At 44.9% G+C, this 19,999-nt stretch overlaps 1 protein-coding gene across 2 annotated transcripts in view; it reads left to right on the top strand.

The window, feature by feature from the left end:
- The window catches only part of NDFIP2 (Nedd4 family interacting protein 2), a 189,095-nt gene that overhangs the window by 132,816 nt on the left and 36,280 nt on the right, over positions 1-19,999 (top strand). For both annotated transcript variants that reach the window (XM_082246941.1, XM_082246940.1), the window contains one exon: positions 8,819-8,943. In XM_082246941.1, coding sequence (XP_082103067.1) covers positions 8,819-8,943 — 125 coding nt within the window. The remainder of the gene's footprint in view (positions 1-8,818; positions 8,944-19,999) is intronic.

Below are 19,999 nucleotides of genomic sequence, written 5' to 3'. Positions count from 1 at the left end.
TATTAAATATTGTTTTTTCAGGAGCAGTGATTTTAATGATGCTTAAAGTGAAATAATAAAAATTAGAAATTCTGTACTGTGTATAGAACCTGCTGCAGCAAAAATGACACTTCTAAAGAAAAAAAATGAATGAAATGACATTTAAATTACCACCTGTACAAAAATGTTAAAATAAAAAAAACAAACGAAAAAAAGAAAAAAAAAAAAACAATGGCGCGAGCAACCCCCCCATATGAACCATACCAGGCCACATGTCCTCAACATGGGGTGGCAGGGGTGAACGGCCCAATTCACCCCCCATATTGACCAGAGCAGGTGCTTTTATGGCTATGCCATTCAAATCCTTTGATATACAGAATGCTACTAGATTGTCCAGAGTAAAACTGTGTTGTATAAGTGAATACAATAACTTCGCATATAGCTTTGAATTTCGATTTAGAAAAGACTTGAGGCTTCAGTGACATGTACGATTGTATGTAGTGGTAAACTGCGCTCTAATAAAGCATATCAGAAGTGGTAGTATTTGGAGAATGGAAGCTGTGAGCGCAGTAACTTTAATTGGCATCCATTCCTGACCTATTGAGCAAAAGCTAAGAACGGTTTAGCCACTTTCTTTTGTCAAGTGGCAATCTTCTCATTACATTTGTAGTATGAGCAAATGACTTCATGACTGTCATTTACTCCTTAACTGATTATATTGATTTAAGCTTGTGCTGGAGATGCTTCTTTAATTTATTCTTGAGTCGTATATAAAGCGTGTTGTTTTTAGTCTATGCAGTAATTAAAATAAATGTATTTGATGATTCTGGAATGAAGTGCTTGCTTCTTTAGCATTTCAAATTTAGCTTCATCACATTAGATACTGTCATTAGATAATAAAAGAAGCTGCATTTACCGATTAGGTGTAAACCTCTTTTAAGAGAATAAAAGTACAATACTATGTAAGTATTATTCGCAGAAGGCAGGTCCTGAACCCCACTTAAGTGCATCATGTTTCCCCACTGTGAGAGAGCTGTATAAATTGTAGTAATAAATAACCATATATATTGTATAGGTTGTGTTATAAAGCAGCACTTATGGATTTCCAGCTAGTCACAAAGGCACCGAATAATTGTTTGCATAGCCCCACCAACTGTAGACTCTGTCCGCTGAGCAGGGGGATGACTGTTCTGTGTCTGCTTATGCAGAGCGGACACAGACTCAGCCCGCTTTTCTCTGTGAGCGGTCGGATGGAAACTAACCAACTGTCCGTTTCCATCCGACCTGATCTGATCAACCAGACGGATGGGGAAGGGTCCCTCATCTGTCTGTTTTTAGCGGATAGGACCACTTAAGCCCTGGAAGATTTTACCCCCTTCCTGACCAGGGGATATTTTGCGATTCGGCACTGCGTGATTTTAACGGACAATTGCGCGGTCGTGCGACGCTGTACCTAAACGAATTTGACGTTCTTTTTTTCCCCACAAACAGAGCTTTCTTTTGGTGGTATTTGATCACCTGTGTGATTTTTTTTGATCATGCGCTATAAACAAAAGAAGAGCGTCAATTTTGCAAAAATAACAATATTTTTCAAATTTTTTTTATATGACATTCCCCAAAAAAAATGTAAAAATCTAAATTTTTTAACATTTTAGGCCAATTTGTTTTCTGCTACATATTTTTGGTAAAAAAAATCGCAAAAAGCGTATTTTGATTGGTTTGCGCAAAAGTTATTGCGTTTACTAACTAAGGGAAAGATTTTTGTCATTTTTGTTGTTTTTTTTTTAACGTCTAATGGCGGCGATCTGCGATTTTTCTTTTTTTTTTGTGGGACTGCGACATTGCGGTGGACAGATCGGACCCTTGACTGACATTTTTGACACTTTTGGGGTTACCAGTGACATTACTACAGTAATCAGTGCTATACATATGACACTGGTAGTGAAGGGGTTAACTTTTTTTGAGAGGGAGGGGTGTTGTGTGTCCCTAGGGGCGTGATTCTTACTGTGATTGGCTGTGGCTTGAGGTGTAGGAACAGTGATCAACGGTCCTACATGGAACCGTATGATCACTGTTCTTACACAGGGGAGAATGACAGGCGGCTTGTTTACATCAGCCGCCTGCCTTTCTCCCGCTGTCACGGACGATCGCGAGTGCTCGGCGGACATCGGGTCTGCCGGGCACACGCGTGGGGGGGGGGGGGGGTTAGGTCCATGACTGAGCGGGCGGCGCGCACTCGCTCCCCAGAGCCTCACAGGCTAGTGACGTATGGGTACGTCACTAGCCTGTGAGGCGTTTTGCATACATGGAAGTGTAGTGGAGGGGTCTGGGTCTTTTAGACCCTCAATCCCTCCATAAAGTGTACCTGTCACTACATATTGGTGTCACAAGGGATGTTTACATTGCTTGTGACAGCAATAAAAGTGATCAGATTTTTTTTTTTTAAAAAAACCTGTAATAAAGTTAAAAAAAAAGAAAAAATAAATAGGAAAAAAAAAAAAAATTAGCCGCCCCCGTCACCGTTAGCTCGCGCACAAAAAAAAAACGTATACGCAAGTCGAGCCGCGAATGAAATCGCTGTTCAAACCACACATGTGAGGTATCGCCACAATCGTCAAAGCGTGGGCAATAATTAGAAAAAAAGAGCTACACTCTAACTCTAAGCTGGTAACTGTTAAATAAATTTAAAGCGTCGCCGATTGAGATCTCTATTGACCGTAGTTTGTCGCCATCCCAATTTAAACCGTAACATGTTGGGTATCTATTTACTCGGCGTGACATCATCTTTCACAATATACAAAAAAATGGGCTAACTTTACTGTTTAGTATTTTTTAAATGCAGTGAAATGTGATTTTTCAAATTTTTTCCAAACAAAATGGCGTTTTAAAGACCGCTACGCAAATACCGCGTGACAAAAAAATTTGCAATGACCGACATTTTCTTCTCCAGAGTCTTTGCTAAAAAAATATATATAATGTTTGGGGGTTCTAAGTAGTTTTCTAGGAAAAAATACTGGTTTTAACTTGTAAACAAAAAGTGTCCGAAATAGGGCTGGGGCTTAAGTGGTTAAGGGGACAGCAAATTTACCCTATTATACAAGCTGTACACTCACTACTTTACATTGTAGCAAAGTGTCATGTATTTAGTGTTGTCACATGAAAAGATATTATAAAATATTTACAAAAATGTGAGGAATGTACTCACTTTTGTGAGATACTGCGTGTGTGTGTGTATATATATAATGTATACTATAGGCTGATGTGTCATGGCTCAGCATGTCACCATGTTCAAACTGTTTCTTTAGAATAAGTGAAAAACCACTTGGGGGGTGTAGTCCTTCATGAGCTGCCCATGTTAGTTAGGACAGAGGTGCACATACCCCAAACAGCCATTGTAAGCTGCAGAGCTATGTGCAGAATACAGCTCTAAAAGCTTAAAAAAAAGTGTTCCATATAGTTTAGAAAAATTTAGCAATGCCATTTCTCTTTCGTTCATTGACAAACACAGCTCCTGATCTTCTTAACAATTGGTTATACTGCCCCCTACAGGAGTAGGATATTAGGCAGAAAAAAAGTCTGGCTACGCCTATGGGCAGTCCCAGAGGGTATACTCCCTCTCTCTGCTATAGGTACTCCAGTTTTTTTCTGCCTAGTCAGGAGTAAGTTCCTTGCTGGGATCTCTGGCAATTTTTTTATTTTTTTTTCTCCTGGATTTTTTCCTGTGCGATCTACAATCACATGCCGGACTGGGTGACGGGCTGGATAATCTAGATCCAGTGGTCACCCCAGTCTGACCAGCGAGCGCACGCAGACCTCAGCTCTGCGCTAGGTTGGCCACTACATAGCCCCACCGGACAGGGGGCTGGCCTGCAAGTTAAACGCCTTGCAAGGTCGCATACGACCAGGCCTCGAACCGAGTCACAATGTTTCTCTTGGCTGAAAGCCCCCCATTTTGATGGAGAGGGGGTTCTGTCTGGAGCGGTGCCCGCCTGGTTCCTTGTATGGTACCTGTCCCCCCCTCTCCCCCTGGAGGGTTTTAGGGTGGATATGGGCCCCTCCATGGGACAGTGAGACCCCTGGGTTCCCCTCCTTCCTGTTAGGCACCCCCCATCGATCTGGTGGTCCCTTAGGGACATCTCTCCATCCATCCCCCCCACCCCCCCTTCACTGATGCTGGGGCTGTGGGGTGGGGTGGCCTGGCCCACTGCCTAGGGTGGGGGCAGGGTGCTGTACTGGTGACTTGGCAATAGGCTGTAGGGGGGAGGCTGTACCTGGTGGGGGCTCCTACCTGGGCCCCCTCTTCCTGCCTGTGCCATTTTCTGAGGCCTAGAGGTCCCTCCTGAATACCTGGGAGCCTTGTGGTGCCGCCATTTTCTTGTAGCCTGTGTGCTTAATGCACAGCGACCATGTTTGTGTAGTCCAGCGGCTATTTTTCGGTAGTTTGTCATTGAAAATAGCGGCAGCCATGACAGTGAAGCCCTCCGGGCGGCAATTGCACCAGTGGGAGTCCCTCCTAATCCCTTGGTGCTGACTCCTGGATCTTTTAATTTCCTGATAGCCGTTTGTGCAGTGCAGATTCTCCTGGTAGCTGCGGTGCCTGTTTCTGTAGGTTGGTGAGCCTGGTGGGGTCCTCTGTCTATTGAGGATCGATTGGTGCTCTGTGGCTGGCAACCGGGGAGGCTGCCAGAGCAGTGGGGGGTTGTCCCTTAGCAGTGTTTTACACTTTTTTGCGGGGTCCCCCTGGTGACTCATGGAGTCTTTGGAGCACATCTTCCCACCTGATCCCCTCTCTGAGGCTGTGGGACCCTCCAGGTCCCATCCATCCATCGATGCACTGACGGCGGTCTTGGAGTCCTTGGTGTCCCGCTGGAGATGGCTTTTGGGTGACAGGCTGGTAAAAAGCACCCACCTCCTCCCTCAGCCTCATCTATCATCAGAACCTGATTCTGATTTGGCCCCTGCGGACATGGGTCACCCTGCTGGGTCTACGACCAAGTGTCCTGAATCCTTTAGATAGTAAAGGAGGATTCCTCCACTTCTGCAACTGTGTACGAAAAAGGCGCTGGTGGACGCACTGATTGTAGCTGTGTGTGAGACCTTAAAGATGGAGGAATGCAGCTGAAGCTGCGGTAGAGGCGCAGGTTCCCTTTGGCATTCACAAGCCATCCAGAGCGAAAAAGGTGTTCCCTTTCCCCTCTTATTTTGAAAAATTGTCACTAAATAGTCAGGTGGGTCCACAAGGTAATTTGGTCCAGCTACAAGATCGAGTTTCATTCTTACTCTCTGTTTTCCAATGTGCGACTTTCCCCGGTCCGCTTACAGGCTCTTTTTGGGGCGGTGCAAGACATTTTACTTTAAAGGGTGATGGTCCCAGTTCTGACTTCGGAACGTTTTCAGCGGTTTTACACAAACCATTTTTTAGTCCCCAGGAAGGAAGGCAAGGTGTGTCCAATTCTGGATCTCAAGGTGCTGGATCTCAAGGTGCTGAACTGCTTTGTGCGGGAGCAGGAGTTCAGAATGGAGTCCGTTCGCACGGTGGGGGCTTCCCTGCATCAGGGGGATTTTTCTTGCCTCCATCGACATCAAGGACGCTTACCTTCACATTCCAATATGTGTCAGTCACCAGCGCTTCATCCGCTTTGCCGTGGGCGAGGAGCTTATCAGTTTGTGGCATTACCCTTTGGTCTCGGGTCTTCAGGAAAGGGTTGGCCCCCAGTGCTAGCATTGTTACGCCAATGGGGGGATCGTGGTACTGGGCTACTTGCTCGACCTCCTTCTGCGAGCGAAGTCTCCTACTGCTCTGGTGGAAAAACCTGGAAATCACCATACGAGCTTGAGCATGTTTTGCTGGATTCTGAATTTTCAGAAGTCTGCTCTGGTTTCGTCCACAAAGCTTGACTATCTTGGTCGGACTCTGGACTCGGCCTTAGCCAGAGTGCTCCTTCCTCTGGACAAACTCCAGAAACTGCCGGCTGTAATTCGTCTCCTGCTGTCAGGCAGATGGTAATCCCTCTGGACTTGCATGCCGGTGCTGGGCCTGAGGGTGTCTACCTTCGAGGCGGTTCAGTTTGCACAGTTCAATACGAGGTCCCTGCAAGGGAGATTCTGGCCAAATGGGACAAGAATCCGCAGTCTCTGCACAACCCGATCCGGCTGAGCCAGGGAACAAAAGAGTTCTGATATTGTGGCTTTGTTCTTTGGCGCTTGCGCTAGGCAAATCCTTCCTTCCCTTGTATTGGACATTTGTCACCATGGATGCCAGTCTGGCTGGTGAGGCGCTCTCGGCAAAATTTCTGCTCAGGGGGTCTGGACACTGGAAGAGTCCAAACTACTAATCAATGTTTTGGTACCTCGAGCTATCAGACTGTGCCTGGAACATTGGACAGATCATTTTCAGGAATGTCCAGTGCGTGTTCAATCAGACAATGCCACGGCCGGGGCTTATGTCAATCACCAGGGGGGCACAAGAAGTGTCCTGGTGGCTCTGGGAGTAGCCGGCATTCTAAGGTGGGCAGAACGTTTCATTCCAGCCCTTTCCTCCGTACACATTCCTAGGGGTGGAAAACTGTCAGGGGATTACTTCCGTCAACAGGCGTTGGACCAAGGGGAGTGGTCCCTTCATACGGAGGTGTTTCATCAGTTGTGTCTCCGGTGGGGCATCCCCGAGGTGGATCTTTTGGGTGTCCTGGCTCAACAGAAAGGTGAAGACGTTTGTGGTGCGGTCATGAGATCCTCTGGTGGACGCTACGGATGTGCTGGTGGCCCTGTGGGTTCAGTATAGTCTGATTTACGCCTTCCCTCCTCTCAAGCTTCTGCCTAGACTGCTATGCAGGATCGAGGCAGAAGGGATTCGGGTCATCTTAGTGGCCCTGGACTGGCCGGGTTTGGTACGCCAATCTGGTGCGGCTGGTCGCCGATGTTCCTTGGAAGCTTCGTCTCAGGGAGGATCTGCTGTCCCAAGGACCAATCCTCCATCCTGCTTTACAGTCACTGGCCTTGACAGCTTGGCTGTTGAACGCCAGATGCTGATGGATAGAGGTGTATCCGAGTCAGTGTTTCCAACACTGTTAAAAGCTAGGAAATCCTATTTCTAGAAAGATCTACCATCGTACATGGAAGACGTACATTGCGTGATGTGATTCTCTTTGTGTTCATCCTCGCTCTTTTTTCGGTGGCTCAGATCTTGACCTTCCTTCAAAGCGGGGGGGTTGGACAGAAACTTGCCTTGAGTACTATCAGGGATCAGGTGTCGGCCTTAGCGGTCTTCCTTTTAACGGCCCTTAGCCACATACTCCTTGGTGCGTACTTTTCTTCAGGGAGTAGGCACTTGACCCCTCCAGTGCAGTCTCTGTTGCCACCTTGGGACCTCAATTAGGTGCTCTCAGTCCTCCAGAAGCCTCCTTTTGAGAATCTTTAGGAGATTTTCCTGCTTACGCTGTCCCAGAAGGTGGCCTTTTTTGTGGCTTTCACCTCTGTGCGCAGGGTGTCGTAATTGACGGTGTTACCCTGTAGTTCACCTTACTTGGTGGTTCACAGTGATAAGGTGGTTCTTCGCCCCTGCCCGTAGTTCCTTCCTCAGGTTGTCTCTGATTTTCATTTAAATGAAGACATTGTGTTGCCTTCCCTGTGTCCCAGGCCAAAATATGCAAAGAAAATTGCTTTGCATGCCTTGCATGTGGTCCGGGCAATTAGGGTGTGCCTGGCAGCTAAACAGTCTTTTTTAGGAAGTCACTCACTATTTGTGCTTACAGATGGGCCTCGGAAAGGGTTGTTCGCTTCCTCTGCAATCATTTCCAGATGGATCAGATGGTGATTCAGGCCTATTCCATTAAGGGTCAGGTTCCTTCTTTCCTGTCAAGGCGCACTCTACTCGGGTGCTCAATGCCTCCTGGGCCTTCTGTCATAAAGGTTCATTGACGCAGGTTTGCAAGGCGGCCACCTGGTCGTCAGTGCACACTTTCACAAAGTTCTATAAAGTTTATGCTTCCTTTCTACAAGGTTTGCAGGCTGCTGTTTAGAGGACCTGGTCCTCTTTGAGGGTGTATTGTTTTTTCAGGTGGGCTCCAGTTGTTTTGGGTGAGTTCCTTTTTACCTGGTTGGCTATAGTTTAGCCTTGGGAATTTATTTTTCGCTATTCCCACCCTCATGTTTTACACTGCTTTGGGACATTCCAATGGTTGAGAAGATCAGGAGCTGTTTTCCGTCAATGAACGAAATAGAAAATGGGATTTTTGACTTACCGTAAAATCCATTTCTCTGATGCTCATTGATGGGCGCAGCATCCACCCCTCTGTGGAGTTGTAATACTTCTGACACTGCTTGTGATGAAACTGAGTACCTATATAGCAGAGAGAGGGTATATACCCCCTGGGACTGCCCATAGGCGTAGCCAGACTTCTTTTCTTCCTAGTGTACTACTCCTGTAAGGGGCAGTATAACCAATGGTTAAGAAGATCAGGAACTGTGTCAGTCAATGAACATCAGAAAAATTGATTTTACTGTAAGTCAAAAATGCAATTTTTTCAGTGTTGGGTTGTATGTAGGGATAATTTTTCCCTTTATGTACCATTACATGTCATTAACCATGCCTGTTTTGTGTCGGTTAAACTTTTTTTTTTTGTGGTGGGGGTGGGGGGGGGGGTGCCACACAAGAAAAACATGGCTTCACTTAAATTGGGCTGCTTTATTCTCTTTAGGTGCCATGCTAAGTGTGTACTTTTAAAAACATTGAGTTGTATTTTCTTGCCGTACATTAAATATATAAACCGGGTATGTGAGCCATGTTGTGAAGGAACCCTTCATACTAATAATATATGACTGTTTTTTTTTTTTTTTTCAGTGGCCTTCATTTTCAACTGGATTGGATTTTGTTTATCATTTTGCATAACCAACACAATTGCTGGACGCTATGGAGCAATATGTGGCTTTGGATTATCTCTGATCAAATGGATTTTAATTGTCAGGGTAAGTTTATTTTTCCATCTGCGTTTTATTTTGGAATCTTATTGCTGTCGCGCAGTTAAACTTGTATTTGCATTCATTTTTCTAAACTTTTTTCTGTTGTAATTATACATTCTTATGAAAAATTGTTGTAATAACTATGAGATGTAGATCCAGCTAAGCAAAGCTAATTTTCTATGGGATGTACTGTGTACACATACCAAGGTATATAGGCAACGTGTAGTGACTTAAATCTGGGACCTGAAAGTCAATATGATAGGTAAAACAAAATATTTGTGTCAGCGGTACACCTAAAACTAAAAACCATATAAAGAGCTGCTGGCAAAGCAAGGAAATATACAATCCTCACAAAACAGAGGCCCCTGAGGATGCAAATTTGTTGGGAAACGCATAGGGCGGAGCTGTCTACGTGACGTCACATTCCGGTCTCTGAGGTGGCGGCGTTTTGGATGTAAGTGAATGAGCGTCGCTCTACTATTACTGGCTAATTACCACGGTTGTGTATAACTTCTGTTTGCTGCTACATTCAGTTAAATAAAAATTGCTACACTATGATCCATCATCCATGTTGTTTTCGGTGGTATTGCTTGACCGGATGAGGTGTACAAGTGTCTAAAGAGAAAGGAGGAGAGGATCCCACTGGAGAAGTAGCGGTTTGGTGTTCATCCATCCATAAACCTTGTAGAATGCGTTAGCTGTGCACTTAATGGCAGCACATTCATTTTGGTGAGTGAGCATTGCATGGATCACTTTTGATGTTTGTCTTTACCCACGGATATACCTACCTTTTAAAGTGTGTTAGCTATTCACTCTATGGCAGCACATTTGTTCTGGTTAGTGTGTATTGCATGGGGGGGGGGAACCTTGGAGCACAAGAACTTTATAATCACCAATCCTTGCACGGGTGTTTATTTAGATCATTATTCTGAATTATTACACTGTAAGCTCTTTTCGCTTTTACGGTAACCTACATGCCGTGACATCATGGTGTCCTGAGGAGGAGTGACATTGGATGACCATGCCGTAGAGGGATTGCATAGAGCGTGTTTGCTGTTCTCGTAATTGAGTCAGCATTTATTTCTGGTGAGTTGCCATTTCTCCCAGTTGTTATACAGGAGGAATTAAAGTCAACATACTAGAAATATCATGTGGGAAATTGGGTAATTGGCGCTGCCTGTGTGGTGGGTGTCAATAAACAAATATATAATAAATAAGTGTAAAAAATATATATGACTGTGCACTAAAAATATATGTGTAAAATTGAGCGTTAATAAATATATAAAACACTTTAAAATAATATATGCAATCCACACTTAATAAAAATACGATATGAGTGAATAAGCAGTGAAAGAAGTGGGGAAAGTGCAAAGTGCGTACCAAACCAATAAATAGTAAATGGTAAGATAAATACAATATATAAATAGATGCAATGGCAAGAATAATATGTGCTGGTGATGTGCAGTGCTTAATAAATGGCACTGAATGTAAATTGAAAAAATATATAAATAATAAGTGGTTGAAACAAATAGACAAGTGAATCTCACTTGTCTATTTGATGGCGAACCTTGGCACCCCAGATGTTTTAGAACTACATTTCCCATGATGCTGAGCTACACCGCAGAGTGCATGAGCATCATGGGAAACATCTGGGGTGCCAAGGTTTGCCATCACTGGCCTAAGTGCATTTTAAGCTAAGGGACTTTTTACTTTAACCACTTGCCGACCGCCGCACGACTATCTACGTCGGCGATCAGCCCCTCACAGGCAAAGTGACGTAGGGCTACGTCACTAGCTTGTGAGGGTCTAGGGAGCGAGGGCGCGCCGCCGGAGGCGCGCTCCCGCGTGGTCACGGACACCCCCCCCCCCACGCGTGTGACCCGATGTCCGCCGGCCACTCTGTGATCGGCGGGGGAGAGGGAGAAAGTCAGGCAGCTTGTGTAAACAAGCTGCCTGTCATTCTCCCCTCTGTATGAGAGCTGATCATATGGATCTACTATGTAGATCCGTTGATCACTCTGCATACAGCTGAAGCCACAGCCAATCACAGTTAGAATCACGCCCCTAGGGACACACACAGCCCTTCCCTCTCAAATAAAGTTAACCCCTTCACTACCAGTGTATTTTTACAGTAACAGTGCATATACAGTGGGTACAGAAAGTATTCAGACCCCCTTAAATGTTTCACTCTTTGTTATATTGCAGCCATTTGCTAAAATCATTTAGGTTCATTCTTCTTCCTCATGAATGTACACATAGCACCCCATACTGACAGAAAAACACAGAATTGTTGACATTGTTGCAGATTTATTAAAAAAGAAAAACTGAAATATCACATGGTCCTAAGTATTCAGACCCTTTGCTGTGACACTCCTATATTTAACTCAGGTGCTTTCCATTTCTTCTGATCATCCTTGAGATGGTTCTACACCTTCATTTGAGTCCAGCTGTGTTTGATTATACTGATTGGACTTGATTAGGAAAGCCACACACCTGTCTATATAAGACCTTCCAGATCACAATGCATGTCAGCGCAAATGAGAATCATGAGGTCAAAGGAACTGCCTGAAGTGCTCAGAGACAGAATTGTGGCAAGGCACAGATCTGGCCAAGGTTACAAAAAGATTTCTGCTGCACTTAAGGTTCCTAAGAGCACAGTGGTCTCCATAATCCTCAAATGGAAGACGTTTGGGACGACCAGAACCCTTTCTAGAGCTGGCCGTCCGGCCAAACTGAGCTATGGGGGGAGAAGAGCCTTGGTGAGAGAGGTAAAGAAGAACCCAAAGATCACTGTGGCTGAGCTCCAGAGATGCAGTCAGGAGATGGGAGAAAGTTGTAGAAAGTCAACCATCACTGCAGCCCTCCACAAGTTGGGGCTTTATGGCAGAGTGGCCCGACGGAAGCCTCTCCTCAGTGTAAGACACATGAAAGCCCGCATGGAGTTTGCAAAAAAACACCTGAGGACTCCAAGATGGTGAGAAATAAGATTCTCTGGTCTGATGAGACCAAAATAGAACTTTTTGGCCTTAATTCTAAGCGGTATGTGTGGAGAAAACCAGGCACTGCTCATCACCTGTCCAATAGAGTCCCAACAGTGAAGCATGGTGGTGGCAGCATCATGCTGTGGGGGTGTTTTTCAGCTGCAGGGACAGGACGACTGGTTGCAATCGAGGGAAAGATGAATGCGGCCAAGTACAGGGATATCCTGGACAAAAACCTTCTCCAGAGTGCTCTGGACCTCAGACTGGGCCGAAGGTTTACCTTCCAACAAGACAATGACCCTAAGCACACAGCTAAAATAACGAAGGAGTGGCTTCACAACAACTCCGTGACTGTTCTTGAATGGCCCAGCCAGAGCCCTGACTTAAACCCAATTGAGCATCTCTGGAGAGACCTAAAAATGGCTGTCCACCAACGTTTACCATCCAACCTGACAGAACTGGAGAGGATCTGCAAGGAGGAATGGCAGAGGATCCCCAAATCCAGGTGTGAAAGACTTGTTGCATCTTTCCCAAAAAGACTCCTGGCTGTATTAGATCAAAAGGGGGCTTCTACTAAATACTGAGCAAAGGGTCTGAATACTTAGGACCATGTGATATTTCAGTTTTTCTTTTTTAATAAATCTGCAACAATGTCAACAATTCTGTGTTTTTCTGTCAATATGGGGTGCTATGTGTACATTCATGAGGAAGAAGAATGAACCTAAATGATTTTAGCAAATGGCTGCAATATAACAAAGAGTGAAAAATTTAAGGGGGTCTGAATACTTTCCGTACCCACTGTATATAGCACTGATTACTGTAGAAATGTCACTGGTAACCCCAAAAGTGTCAAAAATGTCAGTCAAGGGTCCGATCTGTCCGCCGCAATGTCGCAGTACCGCAAAAAAAATCGCAGATCGCCGCCATTACGCGTTAAAAAAAAAAACAACAAAAATGACAAAAATCTTTCCCTTAGTAAACGCAATAACTTTTGCGCAAACCAATCAAAATACGCTTTTTGCGATTTTTTTTTTTTTACCAAACATAGGTAGCATAAAACAAATTGGCCGAAAATGTTAAAAAATTTTGATTTTTACATTTTTTTTTGGGGGAATTTCATATAAAAAAAAGGGAAAAATATTGCTATTTTTGCAAAATTGACGCTCTTTTTTTGTTTATAGCGCGTGATCAAAAAATCGCACAGGTGATCAAATACCGCCAAAAGAAAGCTCTGTTTGTGGGAAAAAAAGGACGCCAAATTCGTTTAGGTACAGCGTCGCACGACCGCGCAATTGTCCGTTAAAGTCACGCAGTGCCGAATCGCAAAATACCCCCTGGTCGTTTAGCAGCCAAATCCTCCGGGGCTTAAGTGGTTAAGTGGTTGTAACCCTAAGGATCCTGTTCCTTTAAAGCATGAATAACAGCACAGTGCTTGTGCTGTGTAATTTGGCTCTTTCTATAATCTAAAATACCTGGCTGATCCTGCCTGGTGCTGCCCTCCCACCTGTAAACTGATCTTGTTTTTCATGGCTGCTGATCCATGATACTGTGGTCTGTTTACGTGCCTTCATCATCCCGCTGTCTCTCCTTGCTCCCTCTCTCCCCCTCCCTGCCTGTCAGCTAGTCTCTCCTGATCTGCTTCCCATCCCTCCCCTCCTGCAGCTAAAATAATTTTATTATGTTCATACAATCCCCTGTGTTAGATAACTTTATGCACCCCAGTGTATGTGCTTTATAGAGAAAAATGCCAATTTCTACCTTATTTCATAGCGCCGCTCACGTGACCGCCCGCCGCTCTCTTTCTATCGACTAGGGGTTTGCCTGCATTGAATCATTGCATTATCGGCTGACATCTGCCAAGAATTCTCAACCCCTCCCGCTGTAGTTAGCAGATTGAGAGTGGAGGGTGATGGGCAGTCACGTGAGCGATGAGTGGCGCTGACAAATAAGGTTCAAATTGGCATATTTTTTAAAAAGCACAGACACTGGGACACATAACGTTATCGAACACAAGGAATTATATAAGCATAATAAAATGGCTTTACAACCACTTTAATACTGCAGGAAAAAAGCTAAATACTAATTTGAAACACATTCAGTATCTGTTGAAAGTCTTTTCTGCCTCAAAAATGTGAATTTCTGTTGATCTGGTTTTCTAGCCCAGACATCGCAGCCAAGTCCTGAGACCATTTACTTCAATGCTGTAGTCAAATTAGTACAGGCCAGTCACTTCTGTGCTCTCTCCTGCAATCGGTAGACTCCATTTGTAGATAGAACACCTGCTCCAGGTTGGTCCATAGATAGCCAGCCCATCAAAAGAGGGAAAAAAACACATGCTTTGTTCACTAAAAGCTTTTTTCTTTTATCCAAAGTTGGCACAGGACACAAGATTAAGCTCTGATGCCAATTCCTGCTGTATAGAAGAAAAATATATAGCACTTTATTTTGTGTTCTGTGGTAAGTAGGAATAAAAGAAAGGGGTTTTTAATGGACAATAGAGCGAGAGTTTATTTTTCTTATTTTGATGTTGTCAAGACTGAAGAAGCCTGGATGATCTGTCTTTGAGAAGCCGGCTGGCTATACATTACTCGAATTTTGACCGATTTCAGCTAAATATGCTGCAGTCCTAGATGGCCCCTGTTGGCAGTGGTGGGATTCAGCCGGTTCTCACCGGTTCTACAGAACCGGTTACTAAACATGTGGCAGTTCGCAGAACCGGCTTACTGCTACTGACCATCTGTGATCTGTCCTCTGTGTCCTGGCTGCGGCGCTGCTCTCTCTGCCTCTGTGTGAATCGTGACTGTCCTGTCTGTGGCTGCGGCGGCGCTCTCTCTCTCTGCCGGGAGCACTGGTTGCTAGGCTAGAGGCCGCCTAGCATCTAGCAACCAGTGACGTCACCAGGCCTTCTGACTCTGAGCCTCTTCTCCTCCAGCCAGGCCGCCTCCCAGTCCCCGCCTCCATCAGTGGCGAATCCAGGGGGGGGGGGCATCGGGTCAATTGCACCCCCCGAAAAAAATATTACCCATGGCACTTACTGTGTAACTCTCCAGTCCATGGTCCTTTCTCCCCAGCAGGAACAGGCCAGCAGCGCGGTGGAGCTGAAAGCTTCTCTTGTAGTCCCGCCGTCGCGCCGCTGGCCTGTACAGCAGCCGTGGCCCGCCTGCAGTGAGTGCACTGGTTGCTATGCCAACTGCCGATTGGCGTCTAGCAACCAGTGACGTCGCCGGTCTAAGGAGTGGAGGAGATCGATGCCCCAGCATCCACAGCGGAACCTCCGAGTCCTTCCTCGCGCGCTGCCTGGCTCCACCCACCTCCTCCCTCCAGGCTCCAGCAGCTTCTCTCCAAGCAGCCAGCACCGAACAAGGTCCAAGGAGAAGAATCTGAGCAGTGAGCAGTCAGTGACTGTGATCTGTGACACAGAGTGACAGTGACTAGTAGTACAAAAGTAAGTACAATTTAATGGATGTATTAAAAAAAAAAAGCTCTAGAAAAATGATTGGGGGCAATGCTGTGGGCACTCTGCAATGATTGGGGGCAATGCTGTTGCACTCTGCAATGATTGAGGGCAATGCTGTGGGCACTCTGCAATGATTGAAGGCAATGCTGTGGCGCTCTGCAATTATTGGGGGCAATGCTGTGGGCACTCTGCAATTATTGGGGGCAATGCTGTGGCGCTCTGCAATTATTGGGGGCAATGCTGTGGGCACTCTGCAATGATTGAAGGCAATGCTGTGGCGCTCTGCAATTATTGGGGGCAGTGCTGTGGGCACTCTGCAATTATTGGGGGCAATGCTGTGGCGCTCTGCAATTATTGGGGGCAATGCTGTGGGCACTCTGCAATTATTGGGGGCAATGCTGTGGGCACTCTGCAATGATTGCGGGCAATACTGTGGCACTCTGCAATGATTGAGGGCAATGCTGTGGCGCTCTGCAATTATTGGGGGCAATGCTGTGGGCACTCTGCAATTATTGGGGGCAATGCTGTGGGCACTCTGCAATGATTGCGGGCAATACTGTGGCACTCTGCAATGATTGCAGGCAATGCTGTGGGCACTCTGCAATGATTGCGGGCAATACTGTGGCACTCTGCAATGATTGCGGGCAATGCTGTGGGCACTCTGCAATTATTGGGGGCAATGCTGTGGCGCTCTGCAATTATTGGGGGCAATGCTGTGGGTACTCTGCAATTATTGGGGGCAATGCTGTGGGCACTCTGCAATGATTGCAGGCAATACTGTGGCACTCTGCAATGATTGCGGGCAATGCTGTGGGCACTCTGCAATGATTGAGGGCAATGCTGTGGCGCTCTGCAATTATTGGGGGCAATGCTGTGGGCACTCTGCAATTATTGGGGGCAATGCTGTGGGCACTCTGCAATGATTGCGGGCAATACTGTGGCACTCTGCAATGATTGCGGGCAATGCTGTGGGCACTCTGCAATGATTGCGGGCAATACTGTGGCACTCTGCAATGATTGTGGGCAATGCTGTGGGCACTCTGCAATGATTGCGGGCAATGTTGTGGCACTCTGCAATGATTGGGGGCAATGCTGTGGGCACTCTGCAATGATTGCGGGCATGCTGTGGGCACTCTGCAATGATTGCGGGCATGCTGTGGGCACTCTACAGTGATTGGGGGCAATGCTGTGGGCACTCTGCAATGATTGCGGGCATGCTGTGGGCACTCTGCAGTGATTGGGGGCAATGCTGTGGGCACTCTGCAATGATTGGGGGCAAGGCTGTGTTCACTCTGCAGTGATTGGGGCAATGCTGTGGGCACTCTCCAATGATTGCGGGCAATACTGTGGCGCTCTGCAATGATTGTGGGCAATACCGTGGCACTCTGCAATGGTTGGGGGCAATGCTGTGGGCACTGTGCATTGAAAGGGGGCACGCTGGTCTCTCTGCATTGAAAGGGGGGCACGCTGCGCTGGTCACTGTGCATTGAAAGGGGGCACGCTGGTCACTGTGCATTGAAAGGGGGCATGCTGGTCATTCTGCTGGGAAAGTCGGAACTGGTTACTAAAATTTTTGAATCCCACCACTGCCTGTTGGTACTGCCAGGCTTGCCATATGTGGCCCCTATTGGTACTGCCAGGCTTGAAAAACCTAAATTAAAAAAAATCAAAGGTGCGAGGTGGAAAATTATAGGCAGACCAGTGACTGCATCCTCTCGGGAACAGTGAACATTTGGGTTTTCAGATAGCCACAGGCACTGCGGCTGGCGTAATACAATAGCCAGCCAGGGAGATTCCTCCCTCCATGCTGTTTAATGCAGATAGAGGAATCTGTGTGTTTTTTCTCATTTAGCCCACAGGCTGTACAACCGAAATATATGCTAGCCTTAAGCTGGATATACACTATGCAATTTTCTTTAGAATTTTTCCTTTAGATTTACCAAAACCATATAATATGAGGTCAGACCTAAACACTTTCAATTTGTATGCAATCTGGCAGGCCCTTGCACTTCACAGTTGAAGGTAAATCTGAAAGAAATCCCACAACAAAAGTTGTATGGTGTGTATCCAGCTTTATGCCTTGTACACACGATCAGATAATCGGACGACTTATCGTTCGTATTTTGTTGCATGATACTTATATCGAATTTAACAATGCATATAAACGTAGGATTTTTTTTTGTACGATTCTGGAAAAGCTTCCTGGTTGCGTAGCTACGTATCAGATGGTGAAAAACAAAAACAATGACAGCCAGGCTTTTTCCGTGCTATTTTTGTGTTTCTGATCATGGCGGTCCTGTCGATCGATTTTTAGCGGACGCACAATGTACTGATTAAACGATTGTTGTTCGCTAGGCTATCGTACAACAGAAGTTTTCGTGTTTGTCCCTTCGGATTTTATTGGACGAACTTTCTTGATCGGCTGTCAAAAGCTGTGTACTAACAATCAGATTATCGTGCGATCAAGTCGAAAGTGATTATTTTCGTACGATTATCTGATAGTATATACGAGGCATTCGACTGGCCATGCATTATAAAATTTTTTTATTCAATTTCCTTTAGAATTACCTTCAACTATGTAGTGAAAGGGCTTGCCTGATTGCATATGAATTGAAAGTGTTTAAGTTTGACCTCATGTTATATGGTTTTGGTAAATCTAAAGGAAAACCATAGAATAAAATTGTATAATGTATGGTGAGCCTAAAGCTGGATACACCCTATACAACTTGTGTTGTTCGATTTACCTTTAACTATGTAACGGAAGGGCCTGCCAGATTGCATACAAATTGAAAGTGTTTAGGTTTGACCTCCTATTATATGGTTTTGGTAAATCTAATGCCCCATACACACGTGCAGATTATCTGAAGACTTTTGTCTGCAGACTTACCTTTTCTATGTAGTGCAAGGGCCTGCCGGATTGCATACAAATTGAAAGTGTTTAGGTTTGACCTCATATTATATGGTTTTGGTAAGTCTGCAGACAAAAGTCTTCAGATAATCTGCACGTGTGTACGGGGCATTAAGGAAAACCATAGAATAAAATTGTATAATGTATGGCGAGCCTAAAGCTGGATTCACCCTATACAACTTGTGGTGTTCAATTACCTTTAGATTTACCTTTAACTATGTAACGGAAGGGCCTGCCTGATTGCATACAAATTGAAAGTGTTTAGGTTTGACCTTCTATTACAGGGGTCTTCAAACTATGGCCCTCCAGTTGTTCAGGAACTACAAGTCCCATCATGCCTAGTCATGTCTGTGAATGTCAGGGTTTTACAATGCCTCTTAGGACATGTAGTTCCACAACAGCTGGAGGGCCGTAGTTTGAAGATCTGTGTCCTATTATATGGTTTTGGTAAATCTAAAGATAATTGTATAGTGTGTATCCAGCTTTAGGTGCAAATCTAGGCTTGTTCCCAATCTCAACAACACACCAAACAAGATAAGATCTCACTCTGGGGAAGATTTACTAAAACTGGTGCCAGACAGAATCTGGTGCAGCTGTGCATAGTAACCAATCAGCTTCCAAAGCTGGATACACACTATACAACTTTTGTTGTTTGATTTCCTTTACGTTTACCTTTAGATTTACCTTTAAGTATGTAGTGCAAGGGTCTGCCTGATTACATACACATTGAAAGTGTTTAGGTCTGACCTCATATTATATGGTTTTGGTAAATCTAAAAGAAAAAATCTAAAGGTAATTGTATAGTGTGTATCCAGCTTAACTTCAGTTTGTTCAATTAAGCTTTGACAATAAAACCTTGATGGTGATTGGTTTCTATTCACAGCTGCACAAGCTTCTGTGATCACCAGTTTTAGTAAATCCCACCCTCTGTGCCCACTAAAACCCTCTCTTTTATTCCCACTTACTAGAGGAGGTAATGCTGTAAAGCGTTTCCTTCTGGACATCAGGAAATGGCATCAGAGCTTAGTCTTGTGTCCTGTGCTCACCTGGAATATAAGAAAGAAGCTTTTAGTGAAGATAGGGTGTGCTTTTTTTCCTTTTCTTTATTTGGAAGCGGACTCCATTTATTAGATTTACAGCACAGCGTGACGCAGAAAGGCCTAATTAGTTTACATTGCTGCCCGCCCTCTTCCAGGCTGAATACGGTTGTGAAAAGGATTATAAAAAGCTTTTACTAGGACACACTGTACTAAAGGAGTACTGTCTAAATATATTTATTGAATGTATAACTGGATGAAATGTTTTTTTTTTTTCATATCTGCCTACGGTTGCACTTTAAGTATACGTATAGCTAGCTGTTGGGGAAGCATTGCTGTACATCTATTTGTCCACTGTGTGTCAGTATTGCTTTACTTTTTGTGCAAACAGGTTTTGTTTGGGTTTTATATTTCTCCACTGTTCTGGAAAGATCTGTATTTGAGCATGAAAATGCCAGATTATTTTTTTTTTTTTTTTTGGGTGAATAAAGAGTTTAGTGCCGTATTTTTACATTATGAGAGTTAGAATCTTGTTATTACGCCCAATACCGGAATCTACCAGTAAAATAAAGAAAAAAGGCTCTCCTATGCTGGTCCTAAACGATACAATATTTATTACAAAGGCATAGGAAATGGCAATAAAGAGCATTTATTTCCAGCTAATGTTCTTGGGGTCGAT

The sequence above is a fragment of the Pelophylax lessonae genome (genome assembly GCF_965119305.1).
Source record: "Pelophylax lessonae genome assembly, chromosome: 2".
NCBI classification, from domain to species: domain Eukaryota; kingdom Metazoa; phylum Chordata; class Amphibia; order Anura; family Ranidae; genus Pelophylax; species Pelophylax lessonae.
The sequence above is the reverse complement of the archived record's forward strand: the minus strand, read 5'-3'. Positions and strand labels throughout refer to the sequence as shown.